The sequence below is a fragment of the Ursus arctos genome, unplaced genomic scaffold (assembly GCF_023065955.2).
Source record: "Ursus arctos isolate Adak ecotype North America unplaced genomic scaffold, UrsArc2.0 scaffold_6, whole genome shotgun sequence".
Taxonomy (NCBI): Eukaryota; Metazoa; Chordata; class Mammalia; order Carnivora; family Ursidae; genus Ursus; species Ursus arctos.
In genome coordinates, this window is record NW_026623078.1 from 50,930,152 (window position 1) to 50,954,088 (window position 23,937).

General features: G+C 34.8%; 1 protein-coding gene across 19 annotated transcripts in view; it reads left to right on the forward strand.

The window, feature by feature from the left end:
- The window catches only part of VPS13B (vacuolar protein sorting 13 homolog B), a 765,680-nt gene that overhangs the window by 360,275 nt on the left and 381,468 nt on the right, over window positions 1-23,937 (forward strand). For all 19 annotated transcript variants that reach the window (XM_044382679.3, XM_048212588.2, XM_048212589.2 and 16 more), the window contains 2 exons: window positions 16,630-16,757; window positions 23,481-23,715. In XM_044382679.3, coding sequence (XP_044238614.2) covers window positions 16,630-16,757; window positions 23,481-23,715 — 363 coding nt within the window. The remainder of the gene's footprint in view (window positions 1-16,629; window positions 16,758-23,480; window positions 23,716-23,937) is intronic.

Below are 23,937 nucleotides of genomic sequence, written 5' to 3' on the forward strand. Positions count from 1 at the left end.
TATTGAGGGTGGTAAGCAAAACAGCTCCTAATCGGTCTTCTGTTTTCACGCTCTCTCCCATGGTATATCTGTATGCTACAATGATATATGTCCTATATGTCCTGTGTGAGTATCAGAATTTGCACTTCTAAAACCCAAATTTTATTACATTTCCTTGCATAGAAATTTTCACCATCTTATTAGTACCTTCAGGATAAACGTCGTGTTTCTCAGCATGGTATTTCAAGCCCTTCACAACTCGACCTTCCACTTACTTTCCGGTCCGATCTCCAGTACATCAGTTTCATTTGCCCTGCAGTGTGCTTCACGCTAGCCTCCTGTACACTTTGGGCCTCTGTGCCTCTCTTTATGCTCTCTGCCTACAACTCCTTCTTTCTTGGATTTGAGAATTCTTCCTGAACCCAGATCTGTGTTACCTCCCCTGTGAAGACTTTGCCAGTTCTTGATTGAATTAGCCAGTCTCTATAATTTGCAGAATATTTTATAGCATAGCATTCATCATGCTCTTTGACAATTGTTGTATTTAATTAGATTTATATCTCCTCTCTAGACTGTAAGCTCTTGGAGGATAGGGATTGTGTCATATTTTGCAGCCCTTACTGCACTACCCTGGTAAATGGACATTGAATAAAATTTTTGAGTTTATGATGAATGAGATTCCTTTCTGCCTTCCTTCCCCTCCTTTCTTTCGCTTTTTCTCCTTTTACTTTCCAAAACATAAATGTGAACATTCAAATTCTAGTAGTGATCTGATAAGCAAAGTTTTCTCACTTATTTTTCTATAATCCCCTGGTTAGTTTATGTTTAGTTTCTCTCTGAGCACTTAAACTGTAAAGATCAAAGTTCAGGTTAAGACTTCACTTCAGAAGAAGCAGTGTGAAGGTATTTATGAAGGGCAAACACTAAGTAACAACCCCAATTTTACAGAACGACAGAACAACCAGCTTCATTATTATAGAGTTGCACTTTGAATAATTTAATCATTGTCAAAACTTAGTTCTGAGTATAAGATATGTGAAAAACAATACTAGCCTTGTCAAAAGTTGTAGCTATAAGCAAGAGACTGCCTCTTCCAACTTCAGAAATTCTTGATGCTCCTCTAAGATCTCATGATATTAACTGCAAATACTTCATTTGTTCATTTTCTGCTGTGGACTCGTACTTCTGGTGGTGGTAGTGTTGGCTGTATTGTGTGTGCCTGCACGCTAAGAGTCATGGAGGCGCACACTTCTTGTTAATTGGTTTTATTTTGGAATTAAGGCCAGGGCGAAAGAACAGTAATAGTCCTGGTGGATCAGTGTGGTTAAGCTGTGTATAAGTTGAAGAGCAGGTTCTAGAGCCATTCGTATCTTTGCCTTACTACTTAGGACACGATGGTGTTAGTGATTCCTTTTCTCTTTTTCTCTCTTCCCTTCCTCTGCTCTCCCCTTTCATTCCTTTCATTTCTCCTTTCTTCTTTCTTTACAGGTAGCACAATGGCTGCCCCACACCGTGGTTTTCCTCTGAGATGGAGGCAGCCTTTAATGCTTCTCTCTTGAGAGTGATGGATGAGAAACTTGAAACCTAAATAGCTGAAGTGATTCTAAGAGCACATATCTTGAATTGGTAGAAAAAAAGGTGGTACCTAGGTTTCCTTGTTGCCAGTTTATGCTTTGAGGAAGCTTTTACATAAATATATTTATCCCATTAGTGTCGGAAATTTCACCACTGAAGAGTTTTTTGTTTTGTTTTTTAAATCTTGAAGCCTTCCACATGTATGTATAAGCTCCTTGAATACTGAAACCATGTCTGTTTTGTTCACCGTGATACCCCAGAAAAGATTCTGTAATGTATATAATTGGCAAATCACTGTTATACCCCTGAAACTAATACTGTATGTCAGTATTATAATTAAATTTATAATTAAACTATAATATAATTAAACTATAATTAAAATTATATCAATTGATTGAATCACCCAGTATTTACTGAGTAAGCCACTATACTATTTCAGGCTGCTGCATGAAATAGAGGAATCATGGATTGCCCTATCAGTGAAATGAATACTGTCTTAGTATCAGCATTATGATGAATAAAGTACATAAACATACAAATTGATGGTCAAATGTGAAGGTTAAAGAAACAATGCTACAGGAATTTTTTTATTGTTGCTACTCTCTTATTAGAAGTCATTCTCCTTTATTGACCAATTACTAAACCTGACCTGCTTTTGTGATAGCACCTCTTTAAGGCTTTTACACAGCAGATGATGACCAAAAACAAGGCTAAATTCTGAGAAGCACTTACTATGAGAAATGAATTATATTTTTGTAGCTGAACAAATATTTTTTGACTCTTCAATATCATGAAGTAACCTTTTTATTGTGAGAGTCTTGGACTCAATAGCATAAGCCATTTGGTCTCAAATGCAATATTTGGTGCCATTGGTTTATATATACTATAAATTATTTAGAGTTGCCATTTAACCATTGACATCATTACTCAAACCCTCAAAATAACAGAGGTTTTTGACATACTGACTTTGAGTAATTGTTACCAGGTTCCAGTTCAACCTTAAGAAGGAAAAAGAATATTCTGATATGTTGAAGCAAAAATATATGATTGTTTAATTATTTGGCTTGGAACTTTTAGCTTTATGATTTTTCAGCCAATTTTTATCTAATCAGTGTTACTTTAATACGGACATAAGATTATTTCTCATTGGAAGAGTACAATGATTAATGGGCAGAACTCAGAATATGTTTTCAAAGTTCAAGCATTAACTGCTACCATTTATTACTATACCATGTCACTATACATTACTGTTCCTTTTGGTGAGACAAATATTCAGATGTTTAATATAATACCATCAATAATTAAATATGTTATACAGAATTATGTCAGAATTCTGTGAGGTGATAGAGGAAGGACCTCTAATTTGGGGAAATTACTGACCGTTTTTCAGAGGAAATGGTATTTAAGGTAAAGCTGAAACACAGGTTGATTTTGATAGAAGAGGAGGGTACTCATGTTTCAGATGTGGTAACTTTTCACTTCTTTTCTATACTTTACAGTCAATCTTTTTCATCATCATTTTCCTATATTTATAGTACTTTCATGAAATATTTTTATACACATTACAATGTTTGAATTGAATAGTATTGTTGATATTAGATAATAGTATTATTAATTTCTGACATTTAGACTAAATTGCTTTCCTTAATTTTTATGTTAAGTGGGACTGCTGAAACATTCAAGTTGAGTCCAAGTGCAGTACCTTTCTTTTTACTTTTTATTTTTTTATCTTAATTCCAGTATGGCTAACTACAATGTTATATTAGTTTCAGGTGTACAATATAGTGACTCAACAATTCTACATATTATTCACTGCTTATCAAGATAAGTGTACTCTTAATTCCCTTCACCTATTTCACACATTCCCTTATCCACCTCCCCTCTGGTAACCGTCTGTTTGTTTTCTATAGTTAAGAATCTGTTTTTTGATTTGTCTCTATTTTTTTTCCTTTGCTTGTTACAAGTTTTGTTTCTTAAATTCCACATATGAGTGAAATCATATGGCATTTGTCTACCTCTGGCTGAATTACTTTCCTTAGCATTATATTCTTTAGCTCCATCTATGTCGTTGCAAATGGTAAGTTTTATTCTTTCCTTATTGCTGAATAATATTCCAGTGTGTGTGTGTGTGTGTGTGTGTGTGTGTGTGTGTGTGTGTGTGTACACCATATTTTCTTTATCCATTCATTTATTGATGAACACTTGGGCTGCTTCCATTATTTGGCTGTTGTAAATATTGCTTCAATTAACACAGGAATGCACGTATCCTTTTGAATTAGTGTTTTTATGTTCTTTGGGTAAATACGCAGTAGTGCGATTACCAGATTATAGGGTAGTTTCATTTTTAATTTTTTAAGGAACCTCCATACTGTTTTCTACAGAACCTGCACTAGTTTGCATTCCCATCAACGGTGCGCAAGAGTTCCTTTTTCTCCACATCGTCACTAACAGTTGTTGTTTCTTGTGTTTTTTATCTTTGTCATTCTGACAGGTGTGAGGTAATATTTTATTGTAATTTTGATTTGCATTTCCCTGATAACGAGTGGTGGTGAGCATCTTTTCATGTGTCTATTGGCCATCTGGACGTCTTCTCTGGAGAAATGCCTGTTCATGTCTTCTGCCCATTTTAATTGGATTATTTGTTTCTTTGGGTGTTGAGTTGTATAATTTCTTTATATACTTTGGATAGTAACCCTTTATCAGATATGTCATCTGTAAATATCTTCTCCCATTCAGTAGTGTGCCTTTTGGTTTTGTTGATTGGTTCTTCTGTGGTGCAGAAGATTTTTATATTTATGTAGTAGTCCCAATAGTTTATTTTTGCTTTTGTTTCCCTTGCCTCAAGACACATAGGTAGAAAAATGTTGTCATGTCCATGTCAGAGAAATTACTGTCTGCACTCTCTTGTAGGATTTTTGTGGTTTCAGGTTTAATATTTAGGTCTTTAATCTGTTTTGAATTTATTTTTGTGTATGGTGTAAGAAAGTGGTCCAGTTTCCTCCTTTTGCATGTTGCTGTCCAGTTTTCCCAATACCACTTGTTAAAGAGACTTTTTCCCGTTGGATATTCTTTCCTGCTTTGTCAAAGAGTAATTAACTACATAATTGTGGGTTTTTCCCTGTGTTTTCTTTTTCTTTTTTAATTCAGGGATTTTCCCTTCTGTTCTATGTGTCTATACTGTTTTGATTACTACAACTTTGTAATATAACTTCAAGTTTGGAAATGTGATACCTCCAGCTTTCTTTTTCTTTTTCAAGATAGCTCTGGCTATTCAGGGTCTTCTGTGGTTCCATACAAATTGTAGGATTATTTGTTCTAGTCCTATGAAAAATGCTGTTGATAGTTTGATAGGGATTACATTAAATCTGTAGATTGCTTTGGATGGTGTGTACATTTTAACAATATTTGTTCTCCCAATCCATGAGCGTGGAGTGTCTTTCCATTTCTTTGTGTCCCCTTCAATTTCTTTTACCAGTGTTTTATAGTTTTCAGAGTACAGGTCTTTCACCTCCTTGGTTACATTTATTCCTAAGTATTCTGTTATTTTTGGTGCAGTTGTAAATGGGATTGTTTTCTTGATTTCTTTTCTGCTGCTTCTTTGTTAGTATATAAGAATGCAACAGATTTCTGCACATTAATTTTGTATCCTATAACTTTACTGAATTTGTTTATCAGTTCTAGTAGTTTTTTGGTGAGAATTTTACTTCTTCCTTACCAATTTGGATCCCTTTTATTACTTTTTGTCGTCTGATTGCTGTGACTAGGACTTCCAGTACTATGTTGAATAAATGTGGTAAGAATGGACATCTTTGTGTTATTCTTTACCTTGGTTTTTCTCCATTGAGAAAATGCTCTGTTTTTCACCATTGAGTATGATTTTAGTTGTAGTTTTTCGTATATGGCCTTTATTATGTTGAGGTATGTTCCTTTTAAGCCTGCTTGTTGAGGGTTTTTATCATGAATGGATGTTGTACTTTGTCAAATGCTTTTTCTACATCTATTGAAATAATTATATGGTTTTATTTTTTCTCTTATTGATGTGATGTATCATGTTTATTGACTTGTGAATATTGCACCACCCTTGCAACCCAGGAATAAATCCCACTCCATCATGGTGGATGATTTTTTACATGTATGGTTGGATTCCATTTTGCTAGTATTTTGTTGAGAATTTTTGCATCTATGTTCATCAGAGATTTTGGCCTGTAGTTCTCTTTTTTTGTAGCATCTTATCTGGTTTTGGTATCAGGATAATGGTAGCCTAAAAGAATGAATTTGGGGATTTTCTTTCCTCTTTTTCTGGTTTGATAAATAGTTTGAGAAGAATAGGTTTTAAATGTTTGTTAGAATTCGTCTGTAAAGTCATCTGGTCTTAGATTCTAAGGAAGTTTTTTGATTACTGATTCAATTTTATTGCTGGTAATTGATCTGTTCATATATTCTATTTCTTCCTGATATAGTTTTGAGAGGTTATGTATTTCCAGGAATTGATCCATTTCTTCTAGGTTACCCAATTTGTTGGCATATAATTTTTTACAGTATTCTCTTACAGTCCTTTGTGTTTCTGTGCTGTTGGTTTTTATTTTTCTAATTTTGTTTATTAGATTCCCCCCCCCCCCCCCGCCCGTCTCTCTCTTTCTCTCTTTTAAGTCTGGCTAAAAACTTATCATTTTGATCTTTTCAAAGAAACGGGTTTTGGTTTCATTGATCTGCTGATTTTTAGTTTCTATTTCATTTCTTTCCTGTTCTAATCTTTATTATTTCATTCCTTCTACTGGTGTTGAGTTTTTTTTTTTTTTTTTTCTTTCCTTCCTTCCTTCCTTCCTTAGCTCCTTTAGGTGTAAGGTTAGGCTATTTATTTGAGATTTTTCTTGTTTCTTAAGATAGGCTTGTATTGCTGTAAACTTCCCTCTTAGAATAGCTTTTATTTCCTCTCAAAGATTTTGGACTATGTTTTCATTTTCATTTGTCTTCATGTCTGTTTTTTTTTGTTTCATCTTTGATTTCTTATTTGACCCATTCATGGTTTAGTAACATGTTATTTAACCTCCATATATTTGTGCTCTTTCCAGATTTTTTCTTGCGTTTGATTTCTAGTTTCATAGAGTTGGGACAGAAAAACAAACGCATGGTGTGACTTCAGTCTTTTTGAATTTGTCAAGACTTGTTTTCTGGCCTCATATGCGATCTTTTCTGGAGAATATTCCATGTGCACTTGAAAAGAATGTGTATTCTGTTATTTTAGGATGGAATGTTGTGAATATAACTGTTAAAATCCGTCTGATTCAGTGTCATTCAGAGCCACTTTTTTCTTGTTGATTTTCTGTTTGGATGATCTATCCATTGATGTAAGTTGGGTGTTAAAGTCCCCTGCTGTTATTGTATTACTATTGATTACTTCCTTTATGTTTGTTATGAACTGCTTTATGTATTTGGATGCTTTCATGTTGGGTGCATAAATATTTAAAATTCTTATATCTGCTTGTTGATGTGTTCTGTTTATGATTATATAGTGTCCTTCTTTGTCTATTGTTACAGTCTTTGTTTTAAAGTCATATAAGTATTGTTACCCTGGCTTTCTTTTCACGTTCATTTACATGATAAATGCTTTTCATTCCCTTCACTTTCACTCTGTATATGTCTTTAGGTCTGAAATGAGTCTTGTGTAGGCAGCATGTGGATGGGTCTTGTTTTTTTAGTCTATTCCATCACACTATGGCTTGATTGGAGTGGTTAGTCCACTTACATTCAAAGTAATTATTGATATGTATTGTAAATTTGTTACTTTTTTTAGTATTTGTTTTTGTAGTTCTTCTCTGTTCCTCTCTTCCCTTGCTGTCTTCTCTCATGGTTATTTGGATTTCTTTGGTGGTATAAGTGGGTTTCTTTCTGTTTTATTACTGGTTTTTGGTTTGCAGTTACCAGTAGGTTTGTATATAAGATCTTCTGCATAGAGCAGTCCATATTAAGTTGATAGTTGTTTAAGTTTGAGCCCAGTCTTTACTTCTCTCCCCAACACATTTTAGGTATTTGGTGTCATACTTTACATTTTTATAGTTTGTGAGTCCCTTGAGTAACTTTTAACAGGTGTATTCATTTTTTACTGCTTTTGTGCTTCCTTCTCTTCTTAATCTTACTTATGTCTTTCCTTTCCACCCAGAAAGTCCCTTTTAACATTTCTAGTAGGATTGGTTTAGTGGTGAGGAATTCCTTTAACTTCTGTTTGTCTGGGCAACTGTATTTCTCCTTCTGTTCTGAATGATAGCCTTGCTATATAGAGTATTCTTGGCTGCAGATTTTTTCATTTCAGTGCTTTGAGTATATCATGCCATTCTCTTCTGGCCTGTAGCTTCTGAAGAAAAATCAGCTGATAGCCTTATGGTATTTCCCATGTATGTAACTGTTTTCGTTTTTCTTGCAGCTTTTAAAATTCTGTCTTTACCACTGGCGTTTGCCATATGAATTACTACATGCCTTGGTGTCAACCTCCTTGTGTTTACTTTGTTTGGAGCTCTCTATGCATCCTTGATCTGGGTTTCTATTTCCTTCCCCAAATTTGGGAAGTTCTTAGCTATTATTTTTTCAAATACATTTTCTGCCCTCTTTTCTCTGTCTTCTCCTTTTGGGATTTCTGTAATGCACATGTTATTTGCTTGATGTTGTCATTTCATTCCCAAAGTCTGCTCTCATTTTGTGTAATGTTTTCCTCTCTCACCTGGTCAGCTTGACTGCTGTCCATTACTCTGTCCACCAGGTTGCTGATTCTTTTGCTTCCTCTAGCTTACTATTTATTACACCTAATGTAGTTTTAATTTCATTTATTTTGTTCTTCATCTCTGATTGTCTTTTTTTAAATCTCTGTGTTAAGGGTCTCACTGAAGTCATCCACTCTTTTCTCAAGTCCCATGAGTGTCTTTATATGATAATTACTTTAAATTCTCTGTCAGACATATTATTTTTTTTTAATGATTTTTTTATTATATCATGTTAGTCACCATACAGTACATCCCCGGTTTCCGATGTAAGGCTCGATGATTCATTAGTTGTGTATAACACCCAATGCACCATGCAATACGTGCCCTCCTTACTACCCATCACCGGTCTATCCCATTCCCCCACCCCCCTCCCCTCTGAGGCCCTCAGTTTGTTTCTCATAGTCCATAGTGTCTCATGTTTCATCCCGCCTTCTGATTACCCCCCCTTTCTTTATCCCTTTCTTCCCCTACCGATCATCCTAGTTCTTATGTTCCATAGATGAGCGAAATCATATGATAATTGTCTTTCTCTGCTTGACTTATTTCACTTGGCATTATCTCCTCCAGTGCCGTCCATGTTGTAGCAAATGTTGAGAACTCGTTCTTTCTGATAGCTGAGTAATATTCCATTGTATATATGGACCACAACTTCTTAATCCAGTCATCTGTTGAAGGGCATCTCCACTCCTTCCACAATTTAGCTATTGTGGACATTGCTGCTATGAACATTGGGGTGCATATCGCCCTTCTCTTTACTACGTCTGTATCTTTGGGGTAAACACCCGGTAGTGCAATGGCTGGATCATAGGGTAGCTCAATTTTTAACTTTTTAAGGGACCTCCACACTGTTTTCCAGAGTGGCTGTACCAACTTGCATTCCCACCAACAATGTAGGAGGGATCCTCTTTCTCCACATCCTCTCCAACAATTGTTGTTTCTTGCCTTGTCTATTTTTGCCATTCTAACTGGCGTAAGGTGGTATCTCAGTGTGGTTTTGATTTGAATTTCCTTGATGGCTAATGATTTTGAACGTTTTTTCATGTGTCCGTTAGCCATTTGTATGTCTTCATTGGAAAAGTGTCTGTTCATATCTTCTGCCCATTTTTTGATTTGTTTATTTGTTTCTCGTGTATTGAGTTTGAGAAGTTCTTTGTAGATCTTGGATACCAGTCCTTTATCTGTAGTGTCATTTGCAAATATATTCTCCCATTCCGTGGGCTGCCTCTTAGTTTTTCTGACTGTTTCCTTGGCTGTGTAGAAACTTTTAATCTTGATGAAGTCCCATAAATTCATTTTACCTTTTGTTTCTCCTGCCTTTGGAGATGTATCATGAAAAAGGTTGCTTTGGCCGATGTCGTAGAGGTTGCTGCCTATGTTCTCCTCTAGGATTTTGATGGATTCCTGTCTCACATCGAGGTCTTTCATCCATTTGGAGTTTATTTTTGTGTATGGTGTGAGAGAGTGGTCAAGTTTCATTCTTTTGCATGTAGCTGTCCAATTTTCCCAGCACCATTTATTGAAGAGACTGTCTTTTTTGCACCGGATGTTTTTTCCTGCTTTATCAAATATTAGTTGCCCAAAGAGCCGAGGGTCCATTTCTGGGCTGTCTAATCTGTTCCATTGGTCTATGTGGCTGTTTTTGTGTATCAGGCATATTATTTATCTCCATTTTGCTTCGGTGTCTTGCTGTGATTTTGTCCTGTTCTCTCATTTGGGATGTATTCCTTTTTCTCCTCATTTTGTCTAACTGTGTCTATTTCTGTGTGTTAGGAAAGTCAGCTATGTCTCTTGCTCTTGAAGATAATGGCTTTATGATGAATAGGTCCTGTAGTGCCCTGCAGTGCAGTGTTCCCTGCTCACCAGAACCTGAAGCTTTCAGGGTGTCTCTTACATACATTGTGTACACCCTGCTTTTGTGGCTGAGCCACTTTTTCCTTCAGTGCACTCATCTACAGTGGCTTTTTTTGTTTTGTTTTGTTTTGTGGGCATTGTTTGGTTCATGTGGTGTCAGTGGACCAATCTGGAGCTGTATAGGCTTGAATTGAGTCAGTTCATGGATTTGCCCATGATGCAATAGCAACAAAATGTGAGGATCCTTCACTGTGTTGTCTCCTAAGAAGCTTTCATTGGTGGGTGGGGCCTGAAATCTGAAGAGCTGTCTACCCTTTGCCCACTGCTATGGCCACAGTGTTACTGGTGTGTGTAGTTCTCTTTCCCAGTTTCTCAGGGAGTACTTTTGAGTGGTGCTGTCCCCTGTTGGGACTGCTTTCACCTTTCTAGGCCTGTGGTTCTGCGCTGGGTGGACTCTGGCCAGGAGTGCATTGGACGATCGGCAAGGTATGGAGGAAGAGGAGGCAGGAAAGGGAAGGGTTAGCAAGTTAAGTAGCGAGTGTGGACACCAGGCTGGTCCCCCTAGGTGGTCATGTGTTTATGCTGGGGGAGGGAAATAGCACCTTTCATCTCCTCTGTTCCTGAATGACTCTCCCAGAAATTTCTGTCCCTTAGGGACAGGCTCTGACATAAGTAAAGTACGCCCCCTCTTATATGCTCCAAGTGCTTTTGAAATTGGTGTTCTATGCTTATCTCTTGGGCTGTCTCTTTAAGGGTGGGGACTCAGCTGCCTGTTACCCTCTGGGCTCTTCCAGAACCCAGCCTGCTCATTTTTAAAGTTGCAGGTTTTAAGTCCCATTGGTTCTAAGAACTCACAAAATTTGGCTCTCTGGTTTTCAAAGCCAAATGTTATGGGGATTTGTCTTCCCTATGTGGGCTCCCCTGTGCCTGGGTCTGTTTTGCTCTCCTTTTTATACCTATGGAGCCCCTCCCTCCTGTGGACAGACCTTGAGGGTCCATTTAGCTCCTGACTGTATATCTGCCCATTTCAGATCCTTTTGGATGTGGCCTCTTCTCTATATTTAGTTGTAGAATTTTTACTGCCAGTTTTTGGATTGTTTTCTGAGTTATTTACACTTATGTGAATGTTATATACTTATATCCTTGGCTTGAGGTGAGCTTAGGGTCTTCCTACTCTGCCATCTTCCCAGAAGCCCAGTGCAGTGCATTTTCCATGGCATAGAAATGAAGGATTAAAACTGCAACAAGTTGGATAGTACATACCCAAGAACTGATTGTTATTATTTTAATCAATTAATTTTCAGTCTCAAAAGTACCTTATTTATTATTAACAGTACCTTATTGTTGCAAACAGGAAGTATAATAGATGTCAGACTACTATGTTAAATGTACGTTTTCTTATAGCCCCAGTGAGACTGAACATATCTGATGATTTCTGAACAATTGGTGGTACCATGATCTTGAGTAAAAAAATGATACATTTAGTGTGTATTTGGTAGAAGTAAAAGTTACAACACAGGATTCGAAAAGCTGAAGAGCTGCCATAGCACAGTTGTTAAAGGCATGGACTTTGGAGTCAGACTTCCTAGATTCACATCCCTGTTTTCCACTTCCAGCTGGATGACTTAGAATAAGTTACTTAATCTCTGTATGGTCATTTTTCTTATCCAAAAATGGTGAGAATAAGAATCTGAATAATGATGTGTTCCTCCTGGGGTTGTTATGAGGTTTAAAACAACCAATATTATTAGTAAAGCTTTTAAAGCAAAGACCTGACATGTAGCAGGTGTTAGAGGTTTTGTTTAAATAAAGTATAGATCAAGATTGGCAGAATTTATGATAATTTTCATATCCTACCTGTAAAATATGCATAACTACAGAAAATTGTCCTTTTTTAAAAAACTGTGTTCCTCATATCTTTTAGAAAATATGGATTGAAAAGTAGTGTATCCAAAATAATGTGATTTTACACTTCTAATAACCAGATGTTGTAATAATGGTATTTATAAGAAGTTAATATTCTGTATTAGATTTTCAGAATTTGACCATAGAAATTTTTTTGGAAAACTTTGGTATTCATTGTTCAAAGAGTTTTAAAATTTTGATGGTACCTAAAAATGTATTTTTATAGAATTTATTTTTATTTATTTTTTTAAAAGAGAGAGCAGGAACTGGGAGGGGCAGAGGGAGAGGAGAGAGTGAATCTCAAACAGGTTCCATGCACAGCACAGAGCCGAGCATGGGGCTCAATCTCGCTACCATGAGATCATGACCTGAGCTGAAACCAAAAGTAGGATGCCTAACCAAGGCGCCCCTAGAGTTTATTTTTTTAAAGCAGTTTTAGGTGCTCAGTGAAATTGAGAAGGTACAGAGATTTCCATTGTATCCCTTGCCCCCACACATGCTTAGACTCCCCCATTATCAACACTCTCTACCAAAGTGTTACATTGTTATCATTGATGAAGTTACATCATTATCACCCAAAGTCCATAGTTTACATTACAGCTCACTCGATGGTGGTATACATTCTGTGGGTTGGACAAGTTTATATTGACCTGTATCCACCATTGTAGTACCATACAGAGTAGTTTTACTACGCTACAATCTTCTGTGCTCTGCCTGTTCCTCACTCTCTCCTCCTTAACTCTTAGTAACTACTGATCTTTTTATTGTTTCCATAGTTTTGCCTTTTACAGATTGTCATATAGTTTGAATTAGTATGTAGCCTTTTCAGACTAGCTTCTTTCACATAGCAAGATGCATTTAAATTTCTTCCATGTGTTTTTATGGCTTCCATAACTCATTTCTTTTAAGTGATAGATAATATTCCATTTTTTGTATGTACCAGAATTCATTGATTCACCTACTGAAGGACATCTTAGTTGCTTCTAAATTTTACCAATTGTGAATAAAGGTCCTATAAATTTCTGTGTGCAGGTTTTGTGTGGTTGGTCTATATTTAAGATAGTTATTTAATTTGGCAGAATTCTACCATAAGTTTAGGTAACCATTTTGTTCTCATAACTACTAATGTACAAAAAGAACGTAATGAAGTCTACATGAGTAGAAAGCAAATGAATGTGTTTTTTATTAAGAAAATTGTAGTAGGTAATTCATTGTTGTAAAACAATTAATTCTGAAATAAATGGAATAAAGTGTTATAGATACCCCCTTTCCTCTTACCCCTCATCAATTCTGTTTTACTCTCCTTAGAGGTAACATCTGCTGTGGGTTTGTTTTTTACTCTTCTATAACTTTTTCTGAAGTTATATGGGGTAGACAAATCACGCCCAAACTCACACATTGTTTTAAAAACATATTTGGACTGTACTACACATACGTATTTTTCTCATTTCACAAGGTATTAAAAATATGCTTTCTCATTTGTGGAACATAAGGAATAGCAGGGAGATTGGTAGGAGAAGAAAGGGAAAAATGAAGGGGGGGGTAAACAGAGGGGGAAATGAACCATGAGAGACTATAGACTCCAGGAAACAATCTGAGGGTTTTAGATGGGAGGGGAGTTAGGGGATGGGCTAGCCCAGTGATGGGTATTAAGGAGGGCACGTATTGCATGGAGCACTGGGTGTCATATGCAAACAATGATTCATTGAGCCCTACATCAAAAACTAATGATGTACTCTATGGTCACTAACATATCATAATAAATAAAAATACCCATAAAAAAATATGCTTTCTGTCATACCTGTAATTGTTTCTCATTTTAAATGAATGAATTAGGGGCACCTGGGTGGCTCAAGTGATGAAGTGTCTGCCTTCGGCTCAGGTCATGATCCCAGGGTCTGGGATGGAGTCTTGCATGGGGGCTCCCTGCTCAGCAGGGAGTCTGCTTCTCCCTCTCCCTTTGCCTGCCACTCCCCCTGCTTATGCTCTCTCTCTCTCTGTCAAATAAATAAAATCTTTTAAAAAATGAATGAATTATAATCTTCATTGTGGGTATTCCGAAGTTTTTTTTTTTTTTTTTAAGATTTTATTTATTTATTTGACAGAGATAGAAACAGCCAGTGAGAGAGGGAACACAAGCAGGGGGAGTGGGAGAGGAAGAAGCAGGCTCCCAAAGTTAATTTAACCTTCTTTTTTTTTTTTTGATGGTCAGATAAGTTGCTTAGCATTTTCCTTCTCCATTTCCTCTCCCTTCTTACCCCCCATTCTCTCTCTCTCTTTTTTTTTTTTTAACTATTTCAAATAATAGTGCTGATACTGACCGTTCTTTATGTTTGTATGGATGCATCTTACATTGTTATAGTACTTCTATACCATAGATTTTTAGAAATGGGATTATTTTGAAGAAGAATAGTGTATGCTTAAATTTTGATAGCTACAAATTGTCATCTCTTGCAGTTCTACTCTATAGATCATATTTATATTTCCAGTACATGAAAAATTCTCACAAGAGGCTTCAACAACAGATTTTGTAAACATACAAACTGATACTTTAAAATGTTTGCCAGTGTGGTCATTGAAGAGAATACCTGAATTTTGTCTTAACTTTTGTTTGTTGGCAAGTTTGAGCACTCTTAGTTTATTGGCCAAATTATGTTTTTCTGTGTATTGTCTGTTCATATTTTTTTCCATTTTTTATAGTTGTTGATATGTTTTCCACTTAATACCTTCTTTTGAACTAATGGGAATTTCAGCTTGGTAGGTGTAAAAAACTAAGGGTTTTTCCCCTCTCAATTCTCTTTCTCCTACAGCTCCATTCTTTCATCTGCTGTGACCTAAAACCTTGGAGTCATCCTTTCTTCACCATTCTCTCTTAATGTATTTGTAGTGCATCAGTAAGTCCCATTGGCTGTAGCTTTTACAGGGATACAGAATTTCATCACTACTTACTGCCTTCTCTGTAGCCACCATCTCTCACATATTGTCTTCCTGTTTTAATACTTGTAGCCTGTTTTCCTGCAGAGTAGCCAGAGAAATTCTTTTAAAATATGTCCAATAATTTTATGACTATATTTAGAATCCATTATTATATCCTAGCTTCTTCAAAGCGAAAGTCTTCTTTCCGTGGCCTGTATAAGCTCTGTATGATTGGTCCTCATTTATAGCTCTGACTTCTTTTCCTACTTCTGTCACTCTTTACTTTGCTGTGGCCAATATTGCTTCTATACTGTTTCTTAAAAATCCTAACTAGACAGCGGGACACCTGGGTAGCTCAGTTGGTTAAGTGTCTGCCTCTAGCTCAGGTCAGGATCTCAGGATCTTGGGGTCAAGCCCCATGTCGGGCTCCACACTCAGTGGGGAGTCTGTTTCTTCCTCTGCCCCTCCCCCTCCCCCTGCTCTCTATCAAATAAAAAAATAAAATCTTAAAAAAAAAAAGAAAATCCTAAGTACACATCTGAGGACTTTTGCAATACTGTTTTATCTCCCTGGAATACGCTGCTCCCAAATATCTCCATGGATCCCTCCCAAACTCTTTTTTTAAAATAAACATTCTTTGAATTTCTAACATGTATAATGTGGTAGACTTGAGTTTATGAGGAAAAAAGATTATGCTCCATGCCTTTAAGGTATGATTAATCTAATATAAATGCAAATAAACCAAGTTGGGAAGATAGGGAAAGAATGAGTTGAGATACAGCAACTATAGTTCACATAGTGGTGATATAGTAGCATTTATTTTGGAGAGAATTATAGGACCATCAAACTTAATTTATTCAAATTCTTAAAGAGCAAGTTCTGATTTATTTATTTTGTGCTACTTAAAAAGTACTTAAAATGGTACATACAAATTATATGTTTGCATTAACATATAGTATATGAAATATATATCGATCTGTTTGGAAATAATACATATTGTTACAAATTATTAAATTAAAAGTAATTTCTGAAATTTCACATTAAAAATAACATGCTGTACGGAGTGGAATATCACATTTTGTTAATCTACAAATCTGCCTTTTATGTAATCCCATACTTCTTTTGGTTACTTTCAAAATCAGTTTCTAAAGTTGAAAGAATATGGATAAGCTTTTGTTATCAGGAGAATTCATATATAGGAAGACTTCTTTCTTATCAGTTTTGGATGAATCAGATGTTTTATTGTTGAACTTCCTTTTCTTTTCAAGTAAAGCTTTTATTGCAGTATTAATACTGAGAAATGGGTAAATTGTTAGGTTACAACTTAATGAATTTTTGTGAAGTGGATATATCCATGTATTAAGTAAATAGACTATTAGATTATAACATTGTTCCACAGTGTCACCTCCCAGTCACCAATTCCTGACAAGAGTAACCAACATGGTCCTGACTTTTAACAGATTAGTTTCACTTATTTTTGAATAGTGCAAAAATCAGTAATTCTATAATATAAAATGGTCTAATACAATATTTTATAATCTCATTTGGACGTATTAAACAAGGAAAGAAATAATTATGGAAATATTTTCTGTATATTTTTGTGAAACAGTAAAGTACATATGTGTTAACTAACTGTTCTTATACTTAGAATCCCGACCATTGTCAGTTCCCGTGAAAGCCATGATGAATCTCTCTGAAGGCTGTAGAAGTCCTGAAGAAAGAATGAAAGAATTTATTGGAGTAGTGTGGAATGCAGTAAAGAGTCTCACACTACAGGTAACATAAAAGTTAGTAATAACCATGGTTTTAATTTCTATAATCCTTTATAATTTTCAGCAACTTAAATATTGGTAAAAAATAATCTCACTGGTAACAATATTGATAAAAAAATAACCTCACTCTTAACACTTGTGTATACTATCTCATTTCTGTAACTTAGAAACTCTTGGCGCACTTTACGTGTTAACAGAATGATATGAAATACCTATTATGTGTTCTTGATAAAGTTATAAAAATACACACATTTTGAGATGTTTCTTTAAAAAATTCATCCGACTGTTTCTTTAAGCATTATTTAAAGGATTTTAAGTGTTCAATATACAAATCAGAAAACACTGGACAATAGGCCAAGTTGGACAGTGGTCCCTGAGATATTTAAGATAAGGTCAGAATGGCCTAGTGACTCTTGGCTTTGGGGAATAAGAGGAAGGAGGCTGTCCAAGTGGGGTTTCAGGTGCCAGTTTTGGCCTTTGGGTGGATAGTGATGCCATGAAATGGTAAAAGAAGCAGCTTTTCAGAGTTAGGGGCAAATAGGGAGTTTAATTTATGCATGCATTTGAAATGCCTGTGAGATATCCAGGCTTCTATTAGACCGCAGGATATTCATATTTGGAGGTTAAGGGAGAGATTCACAGCAGAGATATAATTTTGGGAATCATCTACAGATGATTAGAACCAGGAGAATTGGTCATCCAAAAAATATGTAAAGTTGAAAGAGCAATGGGCCAAGGGAATACCATGTCTAAAGTAGACAGTAAAAGAGAGTGTCCTTGAAGCAGACTGTAGGAGAGAGAGATCAGAAATGTAGAAGGAAAAGTCAGACAGTTCATGGAAGCCAAGGGTGTGTAGAATTTCAAGGAACTGTACTTAGCAATATCAAATTCTGGATCTTAACTATGGACTTTGCTTATCTGCAGTATGAAATGGTTACATAATGTTTAAGGTTATTTATAATTCTAACATTCTTGTGGGATTCTTTTGGTTCTTTTGCTTGTTTTATAATGATACAGTGCCTTCATTAGCTTTGTCACTAGCAATAAACTTAATCTTATACATTATTATGGATTAGTTATAAGTAGAGATACTGATGTTACTCATTTTTTTCTTCTTTAAAAAATTTTTAATTGTGGTAAGATATGCTTAACATAAAATTTGCTGTGTTAACTATTTTTATGGGTGCAGTTAAGACAGATGTTCCTTACTTGACTAAACTTATTGAGTATAAATTAACATATACAGGAGTACTAATGATTATATCTTTGTGTAGTTTATTTTGTATATGACCTAGGCACTTGCCTGCCTCATTCCTAGTCCCTGCCCTGTATTATACATGTGGTATATTTAGACATTTCCACATGTTAATGTGTTCTGGAAAGGTTTAAAGATAAAACTTGATTCTGATTAAATGATTAAAATCTAGGCCTTAAAATTCTGAGTTTTTAAAATAGTGGTGTCCATTTTCCAAGATGTTTTATGAACTAAAATATAAAACAGAAAACACTGAAATTGTCATCAGATAAAACAGAACATCATACTTGAAGCCATCAAAGGATTATTCTTTTAGTGGAAGTTTGAGCAAGTGAATGTGTTTGGAATCAGAATCTCTGGAAAATTGATTTTGCAGCCAAAGTTGATATTTGCTAAGCCCATGTTCTCTTTTACTTATGATAGACATATCTTGCATTTAGACATTAACAGTATTCACTGTAACCTATTTGTTTTTCAGTGGGAAAAGTAACTTCCACATTTTATCTTAATGGATTATGTTATAGTACTTTATGTAGTCTTGAATAGTTTTTTAAAATGTGAACTTGGTTTGGGGGCCTTTTTCTCAAAAGATTAGCATAAACTCAGTTCTTTGCAATTTTTCTCTATCGGCTGATCAGCAAAGATCTTATCTATTATACTTCAAAAAGCTACATTTTATTCCAGAAGCACATGATTGGCAACAGCATGCAGTTGACAAAATAGAAATATTCTGGGCTATAATTCACTAATAAAGGAGAACATTTCCTAGTTTTTGCCCAGCTGTTTTTTTTTTTTACATTGAAGATCAAGTTTCTGTTATATGGCATTTTCTACATGATTTTTGTCCTTTCTGAAGCTTTCTGAGTGTACTGTATAATAGAGTGGACTCTTTTTTTTTCCCCATACCAAGCCTCTTGGTCTCCTTCTTTTGCTAATAATGATCTGTTATTCCTTTAGAGAACTACTTCCCACATTCCTTGATTTTGATGTGTCAAAGTGTGTCAGGTCCCATAAGCTAGTTAGGCTAGACCGATTGAATTCTCTCTGCCAAGAAGTTACATATAGAATATGATCAGTAATGCGGTAATCATATTGCATGATACACTTGCTGTCTTCATATCCAGTGAAATTTCTGGCCTATCTCCATGATTAAATAAGGGTAAACATTTGAGGCTAGACAGATCAACTACCAGCCATCTTAATTGTAAAAGTAATTATTTACATTAATGCATAAAATTTTGCAAGGTTCATATTTTTATTTTTAGGCATTGAGAAAGTGACCACAATTGCATGGTAGTTTGTTAGAAGGAGGAAGTCTGGAATTCAAATGTAGGCATTTTTCATGTTTTCTCTTGGCGGATATTTATGGGAAAATGTGGATTTGTAACAATCTGGAAAAGAAGACAACTAAGGTTCACTTTTGAGGTTTTTAACTTAATGCCCTAAACTGGGTATATTTAGATTTCTACTATATATGATGACACCTCAAATATTTTCATAGTGTATTAAGAATTTATAGAATAGGAAAACTGATTTGGGCAATAGTTAATATATTTGTTATAGTGCAAATGGAATACTGCATATTTTGGTGGCCTCTGTGTACATAAATAGTTGCATCATAAGCATAAGTCTTTTTAGATAGACTGTGAACATCTCTTATGAATCCATGAGAGCTAATATATGGATCTGACATATATGAGATAATCAATGTATGTTCATTGACTTTATTTTATTTAGAAAACCTTCAGGTGAGAGTTAATACATTGCATCTTTATGTCAGACCTGATCCCCCCCCCCCCCCCCCGTTACAGATGAGGAAACTGAAGTCATGGAGAGATTAAACAACATGTCAAAGGTTCCACAGCTGGAGTTGAACCCATCTAGCCAACATGTCAGTTTTATTAATTACTCAACTAGGTTGTCTATGTAGAATGAAATGATGAACAACATGCACTAAACAATTATTTTAATTAATATCCATATCTGATGCTAATAAAAATAATTGTGTTTAGCTATTTAATAATTACTCAGTACCTAGTACATGCTAGATACTGTACTATGTGCTGAGATTATAAACAAAATAGGCAAAGTATCTGACATTACAGACCTTATATGTTCTAGTGAAAACTCTGTAAGGCTATTAGAATTTTAAAACCCTCTTGTTTCAAGTTTTTTAAGTGCTGGGATTATGTCTTTTGTCTCTGTATTCCTGACTTTTAGTTCATGTGAGGTATTAATGCATGAATAAATGAAAAAGTGAATGAAAATATAACCTGAAATGTTCCTTCATATTTGTTTTTATTTGAAACTGTTTTCTTTTTTTTATTTTAATTTTTTTTATTATATTATGTTAGTCAACATACAGTACATCCCTGGTTTCTGATGTAAAGTTTGATGACTCATTAGTTGCGTATAACACCCAGTGCACCATGCAATACGTGCCCTCCTTACTATCCATCACCAGTCTATCCCATTCCCCCATCCCCCTCCCCTCTGAAGCCCTCAGTTTGTTTCTCATAGTCCATAGTCTCTCATGCTTCATTCCCCCTTCTGATTACCCCCCTTAATCCCTTTCTTCTGAAAAATAAAATTCATGCAGAGAACATTTCATTCTTTAGAAAGTTTACAAAATAGAATCATCACTAAAGTTTCAGTTTTAAAGGAAGGAAAACATGTTATTTGGGAATAGGAAATAGGAATGTTATTTAAAAGTACAGAAAATATGGTATAACATTTTAAAGCATTTATATATAAAGTATTCTATACAATAGACAATGGGCTAATTAAACTGTTCAGATTAATGTATAAGTGAAACCTATCTTAGTCTCTTCTTTTTAACTACCTTGTGATCATAGTTGTATAGCACACAAATTAGAGGAATCTAAGTTTACCGAACCTTACATATGGAAGATGGGTTGGGGTACACAAAGGCATACATCTTTTCAAATGGTACATAAACTTGGAACTTCAAAAAATGCATGACAATCATTTCATTTATTAAAATAAGAATACCAAATAATTTCTACTTCATTGGTTTATTCTCCGTGTATTATACTTAGATATGTAGCCCTTGACCTAATAGGAATCAAAATAGAGGTGGTTCTCCTTCAAGAATTTGTAATAATCCCTTCACTTTAACACATGAATGTGTTCAATATTGGCGAAAGAACACGTTGCTACCAAAACTGAAATAAGATCCTTGAAACAGAAAGGATGTTGCCATGGAAAAATGAAGTAACACTCAGTGCAGCTGTGATGCATTAATGAATAGGATATTTTTTTAAAAGATCATTTGTGTTTGGTGTGGCTCAGAGGGTCCCAACCAGATGGTTTCCATGAACATGATCTGACCCCCGGTTTCAGGACTTCTTACTGGCAGATTACTTCATTTTCTTTCCCTTGGATTGTCAGATCCTTACATTAATGCAAAATTTACTGCTGCAGATTTATATTCACTTATATAAATCACTCAACATTTTACATTAAAACCACAATTTTAGACATACAGTTTTACAGTTATTTTAAAAAGTGTAAAAAGATTTATGTGATAGCTATAGTATATATAATAGATGTAACATTATAATAAGTTTGAGCAATTTGGATTATATGTATGTTTTGGTTCTTATCATTAAAGGAATCTCCGTAACACATCATATTTTAGAAAGTTTATTTTTCAAAGTTGTATATCTCAAGCTAAATTTGATGAAATAATTTATTTTTGAATTAGTGGAATTTTGGAATGTATTGTGGTTTTGGAAATCTTGGCACAACTTAAATTTATTTCAGATGATATGCATGTATATATTTGTATAGTGTGGCATATTATGCTAATTACCTCATATTGTTGAAAACATTTCTTAACATAGCTTCAATACCTACATGAAGTGTTAAATACGGACTCTTTTTAGTTTGACACTATAACCATAATTAATATGGGAGAATATGTTCTCACTACACCATATTACCTTGTGAACTGGAACATCAGTAATTATGTTAAATATTTAAAAAGATAAATGTAATGCATCTGAGACAATGCATACTTCTGTTTCAGAATAAAAAATGTAATCTTAATGAACTACTTAACATATACACATTTAAATTAAGTTGCAAGATAAAATTCTAGAACTAAGAAATGAGGTCATACTTCATGAACCAGTATTTATTTTTACAAAGTTTTACTTATATTTTTCTTCACTGTATTCATCAGTGTGTTCCATGCACAGAAATGTTGAAGCAAAGATGAGTAAGTTAGCTTATTTATAAGGCTGGCAAATTATTTATCGTATCAAGGAATTCCAGACCTGTTACATATCATGTTCTCACTAAGGACTGTATTAACCCCAAGGGAAGGTATAATACTGTATTCTTAGTTATCTTTTACAAAATACAGTCTCGTCATTTGCTAGACTATCCGGGCATTTATCAAACAAATTTTAGATTTTGTTACACCTTCAGATAATATCTTTGTATGCCAAGTATTTTATAGAAAATTAACAGATGATATTTTATATTTTCTTAAGAATAATTTAAGCATACTAGGCTGTTTGGACAATTTGTGAACCAGGTTACAAAATATTACTTTGTAAGAACTAACCAAGACTAGTAGCTTGAACCTACATTGCTTTTGAACTAAGAACTCACGATGAATTTAATTTTTGATTTGGGCTTGCTTAGTCCTATGTTAACTCTCTAAGGGCCTGGCAACCTAAGTCACCACACTGGGGATAAGAAACCATAAAAATTGCACTTGAAATCAAAATTTAAAAATAATTTGAGGTGTGAGAAAAGCAAGGAATAATGCTCTGATTTTTAAGTCCTCTCAATTTTCTTCATTACCGTGTATCTTTATATATAAAATGTCATACACACTTGAATCTTGGTATACATGTATATAAAAAAAGTATGTGATACATTTTAATGTTTGTCTAGAGATAGAATCTCAACATTTTAAACATTTTTTCCTTATATTTTAGTGTGTAAAGTAAAATAAAAAGGTCAGATCCACATAGAAATAGCTGTGTATGTGTGTGTGTGTGTCTGTATAGGTGTGTATGTATGTAGGTATGTATGTACATATGTGTATGTGTTTTAAGTGAGTACAGTATAATGCTAGTAGGTTCTAAGGCCTTAGCTGGTGTTAACAAAATCTAATGAACTGCAATAGAAGGAGGATTTTCTCACCTTTTTTTGCCAACACATTTTCTAATTCAGTCATGTTTCTTGGAAGGAACTGTGGAAAGGCAGATATGTTTTCATCTCATGTCACTGTGCCTTTTTGATCAAATTTATAGCAAGCAATGACATCTTTTTGTTTATTGTGTTCTTTAGTAAACGTAACAAAGACATAAGTATGGCCCATTTCTTTTTTTAGCTTGCCTGTTTATTCGTAAAGATATTAGGTATTTAAGAGTATGTTTACTCCCTTATTTAGTCCATTACCAATATTTTAATTTTGCTTTTTTTTTTTTCTAGCTTGAAGTACAGTCTTGTTGTGTGTTTGTTCCAAATGATAGCCTGCCTTCCCCAAGTACAATTGTATCTGGTGACATTCCTGGAACAGTAAGAAGTTGGTACCATGGACAAACCAGCATGCCAGGAATGCTTGTCCTTTGTTTGCCTCAAATAAAGATTATTAGTGCTGGCCACAAGTATACGGAACCTCTGCAGGAGATTCCATTTGTCATTCCACGACCAATCCTTGAAGAAGGTACATTTAAAAAAAATTCTTCCTATGGTTGTTATGCTTTATAATAATATTTCTAGCTTTGTTTTTTTAATATGCCAGTGCTTATGTAAATCAGTCTTCTCAGCGAAAGATCCACGTGAAAATGGACTAAGTGATCTACAAAGTGGATCTAAAAAGAAAGGTGTACAAAGTATATGAACTAAGGGATGCCATTTATTGACATCCACACCTTTTAATCATATT